Below are 12669 nucleotides of genomic sequence, written 5' to 3' on the forward strand. Positions count from 1 at the left end.
CTACTAATACACAGTGGTACTAACCAGCCTACTAATACACTGTGGTACTAACCAGCCTAGTAATACACTGTGGTACTAACCTGCCTACTAATACACTGTGGTAGTAACCTGTGTACTAATACACTGTGGTAGTAACCTGCCTACTAATACACAGTGGTACTAACCTGCCTACTAATACACTGTGGTACTAACCTGCCTACTAATACACTGTGGTAGTAACCTGCCTACTAATACACTGTGGTAGTAACCTGCCTACTAATACACTGTGGTACTAACCTGCCTACTAATACACTGTGGTACTAAGCTGCCTACTAATACACTGTGGTAGTAACCTGTCTACTAATACACTGTGGTAGTAACCTGCCTACTAATACACTGTGGTAGTAACCTGCCTACTAATACACTGGTAGTAACCTGCCTACTAATACACAGTGGTACTAACCAGCCTACTAATACACTGTGGTACTAACCAGCCTAGTAATACACTGTGGTACTAACCTGCCTACTAATACACTGTGGTAGTAACCTGTGTACTAATACACTGTGGTAGTAACCTGCCTACTAATACACAGTGGTACTAACCTGCCTACTAATACACTGTGGTACTAACCTGCCTACTAATACACTGTGGTAGTAACCTGCCTACTAATACACTGTGGTAGTAACCTGCCTACTAATACACTGTGGTAGTAACCTACCTACTAATACACTGTGGTAGTAACCTGCCTACTAATACACAGTGGTACTAACCTGCCTACTAATACACTGTGGTACTAACCTGCCTGCTAATTCTTTGTCAAGATACTTTGCTGCTAATCTGGCACCATAAACTTCTCCTTGTAATGCTAAAATTTGTTGACGAAGTTCACTGTTCTCTTTTTTCAGTTCTTTTACTTCAGCTTCTACTATGGCCTCTTTCATAGCATCCTTCTTGAATCTTTCCATTTCACCTTCCTATTGAATACACAATAGTAGCAAAATGCACATCACATTTTATTATTATCTTTTATGTAAAGAACTGATAGCCATGTTTGCTTGGTACCTAAATAATTGCATCACACAGCCCCGCAGAAGTGCTTGCGTGACCAACTTCATGTATGTACACCTTTAATGGTGTAACAGCTTCAAGGGCTGGGATATACTTAATGTGAAAGCTATTGCAGTCAAACCTGTGTTAACCATCACCTCTATAGAATGACCTATAGTGGCAATAATCAAACAATCTCAGTCAGTATAGAGCAGCTACGTGGTTCGTTCTAAAAACAAATGATTGAGACTGCAACTATCACACTTTCTATTGGACAGATATATTATCAGCAATAGAACATGGTGGCTTTGGAACTTTAAAAAAACAAAACAATGAGAGCAAAATATGAAATTTGTAAAAAGATTTATTCATGATGGGTTCTTAGTAAGAAATTAAAACATGCAGCCTCTCGGCTGAGATAGCCCCACTGTTAGCAATACACATTTCAAGAAAAAATTGATATCATCACAAAATGAACAAATTTGAAAAAGGTCTGCCTGTAGTACTTATGTGTATAATATCAAAGCAATCAGACTTGCGGTTTTTAACAAGAAGTCAAAAATATCACTTTTTACCAAAAATGACAAAAATATTTATCAAAATTAGAGAATTGAAGATTTATCACAAAATGAAGAAAGAGAGAGGTCTGTCCAAGGTACAAATACGCCAAATATCAAAGCAAGCTTAGAAAGAACTCCCGTGTGCTGAGAGTATTGAAGACACATTAAAAATTAATTCAAAATTACTAGTACATGAGATATTGATGGGAAAGCTGAAAACTAATTATGTAAATCAGGTAACTAATATGAACAGAACAAAAAAATTATGAATTATTATGCTAATTAGAGAATTAATATGAACAAATTTTAACCCAAAATTAATCAGGCCTGTCTATTGTCCTAGAGCATTTATGTACCAAATTTTATTTAAATGTGATGATCAGTAATTGAGATATCAGTGTTAATTAATTATGTTAATTAGGTGATTAATAAGCATAAATATTTACCAAAAACTAATTGGGTTTCTGCATAGTTCTCTTTAAAAGTTTCATTAAAATATAATTTGTGGTTCTTTATATATCAGTGGAACATTATGCAAATTAGGTAATTAATATCCAATTAAAACTAATCAGGTGCCTGCATAATCCTAGAAGATCTATGTAGCAAGTCTCATTGAAATATGATTACTACTTGATATATCAAAAGCTGAAAATTAATTAATTATTCAAATTAGGTAATTAATATGTACTCGTATTGCCCTAAAAACTATCAGGTCTGTGCAGTGTCCTACGACATCTATGTACCAAGTGTCATTGAAATGTGATGATTACTACTTGAAATATCAAAAGCTGAAAATTAATTAATTATGCAAATTAGCTAATTAATATATACTGATATTACCCTAAAAACTATCAGGTTTGTGCAGTGTCCTATGACATCTATGTACCAAGTTTTATTAAAATGTGATGATTAGTACTTGAGATATCAGTGGAAAAGCCGAAAATTGATTAATCATTATGCAAATTAGGTAATTAATATTGCACAGATTTTTACCCAAAACTAATCAAATCTGCGCATTAGTTTGAAGCATCTGTGTGCCAAGTTTCATCAAAATCCAATGAGTGGTTCTTTAGATATCAGTGGAACAGTCATGGAACAGCTAAAAATCAGCTAATTATCATGCAAATTAGGTAATTAATATGCATGGATTTTTACCAAAATCTGCGCATTGGCCCAGAGCATCTATGCACCAAGTTTCATCAAAAACTGATGTATGGTTCTTGAGATATCAGTGGAACAGACGGACGGACACATACACACACACACACACACCACCCACACATACCCACACACACATACAGACACACTAACTGCAAATACTCCCTTTTTGTGCTTCGCACACGGGAGTCAAAAAGTTGACACGAACGATGAGTCACTCAAAGTCGACAGCAGAGCTAAAAATATATAAACTTATCCACAATTTATCTAATTTTTATTTTATTGTTTGTTGCTATATACTTAAAAAGAAAAATGTATTTCTATTATTATTAGTGCTATCATAATTTTGAATGGTTGCAACTAAATTGTTAACCCGACTTTAGATCGCCAGCCAGGCATAGTTTACATTGTTTTACCATTGGCCTAATACATAGTCATCCAGCATTCCCCTTAACCCTTTTCCGATCAGGGGATTTTCAGGCTAACAGGTTAAGTCGGTGAAAAACGGTCATGATTCAATGCACTCCAGTCGCCAGCATCGGTGCATGCTATCCTGCCAGACATTTTTGCAAAAATAGGCCATAGTTAACAGACTGTATCAACCTCAGTTTTCACATTTTTTGCAATCTGTTCGCATACACACTTCATTACCACCATGGACAACAATTTCTCGTATACACATTTTTTACTGTGGTTAAATAGCGATGTTCTGCCCTTTGTACAGTCTCAATAAACATGTGTTAAACATTGAAATAAATATTGCTTAATTGAAAACACATTACGAGCAAGTACAAGGTCACTACATGAATGCAAGTTCGAAGTAAGAAGAAACAAGTCATTGTCAATGACACGTCCCCGTTCCGTTCATATTTGAGTGACATATACATTCAAAGCAGATCATGACCGAAATGCACCTGTATATGTACACATTGTACTAAATCTGAACAAAATCCATCCATGCATGACAGATCCAGTTCCGGAATTGTGAAAATACGTGATTTTGATGCATTTTCAGCCTTAAAATGGCCATCATTCAGCTAATCATGAAACAAATGCACATATCTATTTGTGACATGATGTACATTGTACCATGTGTGTGTGAAGATTGAACTTGATCAATCCAGACATGTCTCGGATACGGATCCAGAACTGAATTCTTTAAAACAAAATGGCCACCAGTCGGCCATTTCGAACTTGATCGAAAAAAAAAAATGACGTGCACCAAGGTCCTATTATGTTTAATGTATGTACCAAATTTGAACAAAATCCGTCCATGCATAACTGAGATCCAGGTCCGGAATGGTGAAAATGTGCGATTTCAATGCATTTTCGGCCTTAAAGCGGCCGCCATTTGGCTATCGTTAATGAGATCATGAAACAAATGCACATACATATTTGTGACATGATGTACCTTGTGTGTGTGAAGTTTGAACTCGATCAATCCAGGCATGTCTCAGATACGGATCCAGAACTGAATTCTTTAAAACAAAATGGCCGCCAGTCGGCCATTTCAAACCCGATCCAGAAAAAAAATGACGTGCATCAAGGTTCTATTATGTTTAATGTATGTACCAAATTTGAACGAAATCCGTCCATGCATAACTGAGATCCGGGTCCGGAATGGTGAAAATGTGCGATTTTGATGCATTTTCGGCCTTAAAATGGCCGCTATTCGGCTATCGTTAATCGGATCATGAAAAAAATGCATGTGCATATGTGTGATGTATGAGTGAAGTTTGAACTTAATCGGTCCATGCATGTTCGAGATACGCACAGACGGACACAGGGCAAAACATAAGTCCCCGTTTTCGGACTACGTCCAAACGGGGACTAATAAAACGTGTGAGTATGGGGATATTTGGGACATGTACGGGGGAAAACGTGTTTGACGTACTCGACCTGACAGCGTACATTTCAAATTGCAATGTATATTCAACGACTTGAACTACATGTGTAACATATTACAACGTACTTTCTGTGACTTGACTGATGTTATATTCAAGCTCTAACGTATATTAACCGACTTGACCGTACGAGTAAGCCCACACTTACAACGTATATTTAACGACTCAAACTGAGACTGAAACGAACAAGAACGTAACTGCAACGACTTGATCGGGGTTACCTTCACACAGCAACGTATATTCACCGACATGACCCGATTAACTAACTAAATATTTCTACGTATATTTAATGACTTGAAATAAAACGAACTAGCGAGAACGTAACTGCAGGGACTTGGCGTGTATATATACTCAAGCAGAAACGTATTTCCACCGACTTGACCCGATGAACTATCCTGACAATAAAACCTATAAATACCGATTGAGCATGAAACTAAATTAATGATAACATTTGCTAAAACTACCGACCATGTACACTTTCTTGTCTTGTAATTCAAGGGCTGTGTTAACTGAGGTAAAAAGCGAATCACAGAAAATATGGTTTTTTTCTGTGAAGGGCTGTACCCTCATTGGTAGTTTTATATTTCACTCCCAAATACGGTTCAAAGTTCGCAATGTAAGACGACGACGAGTCGCACACCTGTCATATTTTGAAGCCATCACGATTGGGTTTGTGGGGCAATCTCTGCTTAAACATGGACCTTCCCTTGAATCTCACCATACCCTCGTCAATCGAAATTTCCTGTCCCATCTGATAATATTGCCGACAATTTTCGAGTACGGGTTTCAGCCACGGATTGATTTTATACAACGGATCGGCCTCTGATCGTTGACGACGATGTTCAATGTCAGGATCCCGCCATGGGTCATTTACTGGATCAGCTAAATGGAAATAACGCATTAAGATTTGAAATCTGGCCCGAGTCATTACTGATGCTATTCCCATGTTCTGCAGGAAAGGGTCACTCGACCAGTAATCGTCGATTGCTGATTTGTGATCAACACCCATACATATCATCACACCAAAGAATGTTTGCATTTCACTGAAATTTGTATTACGCCAGCGGGCATTTAATTTTTTTGCAATGTATTTTTGATGATATTTGGCGTATTTATTAGTCTCGGTGGAAGCCAGTTCTATCAGTTCTGGTGGGATAAATTTGTAGAAATATTCCACCTCACAAGCATAAGAAGGCAGTTCGAAAGTTGGTCCAGGTTCGTGTTCAAAAACTGGAATGGTAAATATATCGCCGTCTTCCTCTGTGGCCATTCTCCGTTCACCAGTGCCGGAGGCAACATAATCGAATGTAGCACCAATTTCTGTGTCTGATTCAATTTCAATGTCGCTATCGAGTACAAGTGGGTAACGTTGCTCTAAAAATCCATCATTCTCAGCACGATCTTCATCGATTTCTGAATCTGTATAGTCGTCATTTGCACCTATGAAGTCATCTTCGTAGTTCACCTGTTTTTTCGTCCAATACAAGTTCATCATCACGCGTGTCCATTGGCGATGCGTGTGCATACACAACATGTTTGTTTATAGTTTGTTTTTCGGGGAAACTCGCAAGTGTTGATTGTTCTGTATCGCATACATTTTCTTGTGCCATTTCTTTGGTGACATCGACGTTTTGTTGCGTACTCGCTTGGTCGATATGTTCAGGCCCCTGCTTTTCTGCGTTGACAGTTGTGGCGGATGTCGACGGTTCCGAATCGCAAACATTGTATCACATCTTCGACGGCACGTTGTATTTCAGCGTGATTAACTCCCTTTTCTTCGGGCATCTGCTTCGTCGGCAACTGGCGATTCAACCACTTTACGGTTCGTCTTCGATTTACGCTTGCCTCCTGGTTTGCCCCCCGAAGTCCTTCAAACGGCTTACTTCTGTAATCGCATGTTCATTGACAGAGAAGACAGTCTCCGACTTGCGTTTGTTCTTTTTCTTTTTACGCCTTTTCCTGAGTGAACTATTATCACCGGTGTCCGTGGTACGTTCGGCTGGTAACTCACCGACGTCAAATGTTTCCTTTGGATTTCTTCCTTTTCCCACTCTTTGCTAGTGAAAAATCTGTCGTGTCAATATCAAAATTATCACTCCCCGTGCCACTGCACGATTGACGCGTTTTCTTCAATTTCCTTCTTGCCTTCATAAAACACTTCCTATCTGTATAGAATGACATATTAACATACGTGTCAGAAAGGAGGCACACAGCGAGTCTGAGCTTTATCTCACTTTCTTGCCATATTTATACTGAACGACCAGATGTCCACAAGACTGCATCTCCCCACAATTTGAATATTTATTGTTATGAAAATAAATATGTTATTTTTTCTAACACGGATTGGTTACAATTTGCATACACATAGAATTGCATATGCTAGCTCAGATGGTGAAATCACGTGGACTTGAATATTTCCCACCAGCTGTCCCGGTCATTTTACGTTGGTGATTGCCGACATTCCAAGCTCAGCCGTTTGAATCCGTCATGCTATTCATTCTAAGTGCCGGAACTATTTGCCAAGCTGGTCAAAATACGTTACTACCGTTATAATCGTGAATTGTGTCGTTCAAATACGGTTGTAATGCTGCAGTTTGCAATGTGGTCAAGGCGTTTTTTTTTACGTCGTCGCAAACGTCGTGTTGTGACGGTAAAATAGTGAAATGAGCAGACAAGAGTATAGAATTACATTCTTTATTACTTGGTTAATTTATTTGACTTGACGGAACCGAAAACAAATTCTCTCCCTCCATAATTTGTGTAAAATATCAGGTTCCGTACAACGTATTATAAACGCTTGACCGTCTGAGCAACCTAAACAGCAGGCCGTTTTTCACTTAACCAGTTAGCTAGCTGGAGTGGTAAATTCTAGCATACCCATATTGACGGCGGTTTTTCACCGACTTGACCGGAAAAGGGTTAATGATATTAGAGATGTACATGTAACATTTAATAAATAGTACATTAAGTACATTACAGAAATCACTTTCTATATATCTGACATGAAGTGTTTCTTACTAGTTTTGCTTTGATGGCATCAGAGTCTACATTTTGTCCTGATTTAGCATGTAGTTGAAGCTGCACAGCATGTAATTGTAGTAGTTGGTTATGAAGTTCTTTTTCTAACACATTCTTTGTAGCTCTTACTTCACAGCAGTCAGTTCTTAAATTCATTACCTGAGCCTTGAAAGAAATAAACATATTTAAAAGATGAAATTCTAAAAAGTACATTTATTTGGTTAATTAGTACTGCATACAGTTACCGGTACGTAAATTACAGAGGTCTCCAGTCAAAATTTTTAGTAATTTTAATTTTAATGATTAAGTGATTTTTGGTTTACAAGCATATCCATTTGAGCAAATTATTGTTGAAATGAATGATGAGAACACACTTTAGCGTAATAAATGCATTATTTTTTTCAAGGGAAAACAACTTTGCTAAATCCATCTGAAGAGAACTCAGTTTCTTTTATATATCCCATGATATTTTCTCTTAGATCGACGTCAGTAGACATGCGTGAGTACTGCCATCAATCTGAGCCATAGATGACTCTTGATGCTACGCTGGTGACAATCACGAGTATTCGAAAAAGTGAAAGAACATAATATTGAGATAACAGTCAATACAAATACATCATTGTATGTGCCTTGTATACTAATTTTGTGCGAAAAATGTGTGGCAATTCTGCTCATTCATGATACTTGATCTAATCGACTAGGATTTTTAAAAATTTTAACCTATAATTTGTAGAGACTGAATAATAATTCACAAAATATACACAACCTTGCTAAAATAAATCATTTTAGTTAAACCTGGATGTGCTCGACAACCTTCTGGCAGCAAGTACTAGAAAAAAAAGTTATGTGATATGCATTTTGGATCTGTCCTGTAATATTGTATATGATAAACTAGAAATCTTATTTTATTATATTCTTCCCTAGGCCTTTCCAGCATGTATTTTTGAAACAAAAGAAAGAACAAGTCTGTGTTGACTGCTTCTAGTTCTATGACAGTGACTGGCGACTGGTTCTATGACAGTCTCTGGCGACTGGTTCTATGACAGTCTCTGGCGACTGGTTTTATGACAGTCTCCGGTGACTGGTTCTATGACAGTCTCCGGCAACTGGTTCTATGACAGTTTCCGGCAACTGGTTCTATGACAGTCTCCGGCAACTGGTTCTATGACAGTGACTGGCGACTTGTTCTATGACAGTCTCTGGCGACTGGTTCTATGACAGTGACTGGCGACTGGTTCTATGACAGTGACTGGCGACTGGTTCTATGACAGTGACTGGCGACTGGTCCTATGACAGTGACTGGCGACTGGTTCTATGACAGTCTCTGGTGACTGGTTCTATGACAGTCTCTGGCGACTGGTTCTATGACAGTCTCTGGCGACTGGTTCTATGACAGTCTCTGGCGACTGGTTCTATGACAGTCTGCGACGACTGGTTCTATTACAGTGACTGGCGACTGGTTCTATGACAGTCTCCGGTGACTGGTTCTATGACAGTCTCCGGCAGCTGGTCCTATGACAGTGACTAGCGACTGGTTCTATGACAGTCTCTGGTGACTGGTTCTATGACAGTCTCTGGCGACTGGTTCTATGACAGTCTCTGGCGACTGGTTCTATGACAGTGACAGGCGACTGGTTCTATGACAGTCTCCGGTGACTTGTTCTATGACAGTCTCTGGCGACTGGTTCTATGACAGTGACTGGCGACTGGTTCTATGACAGTGACTGGCGACTGGTTCTATGACAGTGACTGGCGACTGGTCCTATGACAGTGACTGGCGACTGGTTCTACGACAGTGACTGGCGACTGGTTCTATGACAGTGACTGGCGACTGGTTCTATGACAGTCTCTGACGACTGGTTCTATGACAGTCTCTGACGACTGGTTCTATGACAGTGACTGGCGACTGGTTCTATGACAGTGACTGGCGACTGGTTCTATGACAGTGACTGGCGACTGGTTCTATGACAGTGACTGGTTCTATGACAGTGACTGGCGACCGGTTCTATGACAGTCTCCGGTGACTGGTTCTATGACAGTCTCTGGTGACTTGTTCTATGACAGTTTCTGGCGACTGGTTCTATGACAGTCTGCGGCGACTGGTTGTATGACAGTCTCCGGTGGCTGGTTCTATGACAGTCTCTGGTGACTGGTTCTATGACAGTCTGCGGCGACTGGTTCTATGACAGTCTCTGGCGACTGGTTCTATGACAGTCTCCGGTGACTTGTTCTATGACAGTCTCTGGCGACTGGTTCTATGACAGTCTGCGGCGACTGGTTCTATGACAGTCTCTGGTGACTGGTTCTATGACAGTCTCCGGTGACTTGTTCTATGACAGTATGCGGCGACTGGTTCTATGACAGTGACTGGCGACTGGTTCTATGACAGTCTCTGGTGACTGGTTCTATGACAGTCTCCGGTGCCTAGTTCTATGACAGTCTGTGGCGACTGGTTCTATGACAGTCTCTGGCGACTGGTTCTATGACAGTCTCCGGTGCCTAGTTCTATGACAGTCTGTGGCGACTGGTTCTATGACAGCGACTGGCGACTGGTTCTATGACAGTCTCTGGTGACTTGTTCTATAACAGTCTCTGGCGACTGGTTCTATGACAGTCTGTGGCGACTAGTTCTATGACAGTCTCTGGCAACTGGTTCTATGACAGTGACTGGCGACTGGTTCTATGACAGTCTCTGGCGACTAGTTCTATGACAGTCTCTGGCAACTGGTTCTATGACAGTCTCCGGTGACTGGTTCTATGACAGTGACTGGCGACTGATTCTATGACAGTCTCCAGTGACTGATTTTATGACAGTCGCCGGCGACCGGTTCTGACAGTGACTGGCCGCTGGTTCTATGACAGTCTCTGGTGACTGGTTCTATGACAGTCTCTGGCGACTGGTTTTATGACAGTCTCCGGTGACTGGTTCTATGACAGTCTCCGGCAACTGGTTCTATGACAGTTTCCGGCAACTGGTTCTATGACAGTCTCCGGCAACAGTTTCTTTGAGAGTGACTGGCGACTGGTTCTATGACAGTCTCTGGCGACTGGTTCTATGACAGTCTCTGGCGACTAGTTCTATGACAGTCTCCGGTGACTTGTTCTATGACAGTCTGCGGCGACTGGTTCTATGACAGTCTCCGGCAGCTGGTTCTATGACAGTGACTGGCGACTGGTTCTATGACAGTCTCTGGCGACTAGTTCTATGACAGTCTCCGGTGACTGGTTCGATGACAGTCTCCGGCAGCTGGTTCTATGACAGTGACTGGCGACTGGTTCTATGACAGTCTCTGGTGACTGGTTCTATGACAGTCTCCGGTGACTGGTTCTATGACAGTCTCCGGTGACTGGTTCTATGACAGTCTCCGGCAACTGGTTCTATGACAGTGACTGGCGACTGGTTCTATGACAGTCTCTGGTGACTGGTTCTACGACAGTCTCTGGTGACTGGTTCTACGACAGTGACTGGCGACTGGTTCTATGACAGTCTCTGGTGACTGGTTCTATGACAGTGACTGGCGACTGGTTCTATGACAGTCTCTGGCGACTGGTTCTATGACAGTCTCTGGCGACTGGTTCTATGACAGTGACTGGCGACTGGTTCTATGACAGTCTCCGGTGACTGGTTCTATGACAGTCTCCGGCAACTGGTTCTATGACAGTGACTGGCGACATGTTCTATGATAGTCTCCGGTGACTGATTTTATGACAGTCGCCGAAGACTGGTTCTATGACAGTGACTGGCCGCTGGTTCTTTGACAGTCTCTGGTGACTGGTTCTATGACAGTCTCTGGCGACTGGTTCTATGACAGTCTCCGGTGACTGGTTCTATGACAGTCTCCGGCAACTGGTTCTATGACAGTCTGCAGCGACTGGTTCTATGACAGTCTCTGGCGACTGGTTCTATGACAGTCTCCGGCGACTGGTTCTATGACAGTGACTGGCGACATGTTCTATGATAGTCTCCGGTGACTGATGACAGTCTCTGGTGACTGGTTCTATGACAGTCTCTGGCGACTGGTTCTATGACAGTCTCCGGTGACGGGTTCTATGACAGTCTCCGGCAACTGGTTCTATGACAGTCTGCAGCGACTGGTTCTATGACAGTCTCTGGCGACTGGTTCTATGACAGTCTCTGGCGACTGGTTCTATGACAGTCTCCGGTGACTTGTTCTACGACAGTCTCCGGTGACTTGTTCTACGACAGTCTGCAGCAACTGGTTCTATGACAGTCTCCGGCAACTGGTTCTATGACAGTGACTGGCGACTGGTTCTATGACAGTCTCTGGCGACTGGTTCTATGACAGTGACTGGCGACTGGTTTTATGACAGTGACTGGTGACTGGTTCTATGACAGTCTCCGGTGACTGGTTCTATGACAGTCTCCGGCGACTGGTTCTATGACAGTGACTGGCGACTGGTTCTATGACAGTCTCTGACGACTGGTTCTATGACAGTAACTGGTGACTGGTTTTATGACAGTGACTGGTTCTATGACAGTCTCCGGTGACTGGTTCTATGACAGTCTCCGGCGACTGGTTCTATGACAGTGACTGGCGACTGGTTCTATGATAGTCTCCGGTGACTGATTTTATGACAGTCGCCGAAGACTGGTTCTATGACAGTGACTGGCCGCTAGTTCTATGACAGTCTCTGGTGACTGGTTCTATGACAGTCTCTGGTGACTGGTTCTATGACAGTCTCCGGTGACTGGTTCTATGACAGTCTCCGGCAACTGGTTCTATGACAGTCTGCAGCGACTGGTTCTATGACAGTCTCTGGCGACTGGTTGTATGACAGTCTGCGGCGACTGGTTCTATGACAGTCTCTGGTGACTGGTTCTATGACAGTCTCCGGTGACTTGTTCTACGACAGTCTGCAGCAACTGGTTCTATGACAGTCTCCGGTGACTGGTTCTATGACAGTGACTGGCGACTGGTTCTATGACAGTGACTGGCGACTGGTTCTATGACAGTGACTGGCTACTGGTTCTATGACAGTC

General features: G+C 41.8%; 1 protein-coding gene across 2 annotated transcripts in view; it reads right to left on the minus strand.

The window, feature by feature from the left end:
* LOC100370107 (Golgi-associated PDZ and coiled-coil motif-containing protein-like) overlaps nt 1-12669 on the minus strand; it is a 31178-nt gene that overhangs the window by 14346 nt on the left and 4163 nt on the right. Inside the window, exons 2-3 of one of the 2 annotated variants that reach the window (XM_085505158.1) lie at nt 7668-7832; nt 779-954 (exon numbers count right to left, since the gene is read on the minus strand). In XM_085505158.1, coding sequence (XP_085361284.1) covers nt 779-954; nt 7668-7832 — 341 coding nt within the window. The remainder of the gene's footprint in view (nt 1-778; nt 955-7667; nt 7833-12669) is intronic. The other variant, XM_085505159.1, reaches the window with a different exon arrangement.

Source organism: Saccoglossus kowalevskii, chromosome 11, assembly GCF_978046115.1.
Source record: "Saccoglossus kowalevskii chromosome 11, keSacKowa6.1, whole genome shotgun sequence".
NCBI classification, from domain to species: Eukaryota; Metazoa; Hemichordata; class Enteropneusta; family Harrimaniidae; genus Saccoglossus; species Saccoglossus kowalevskii.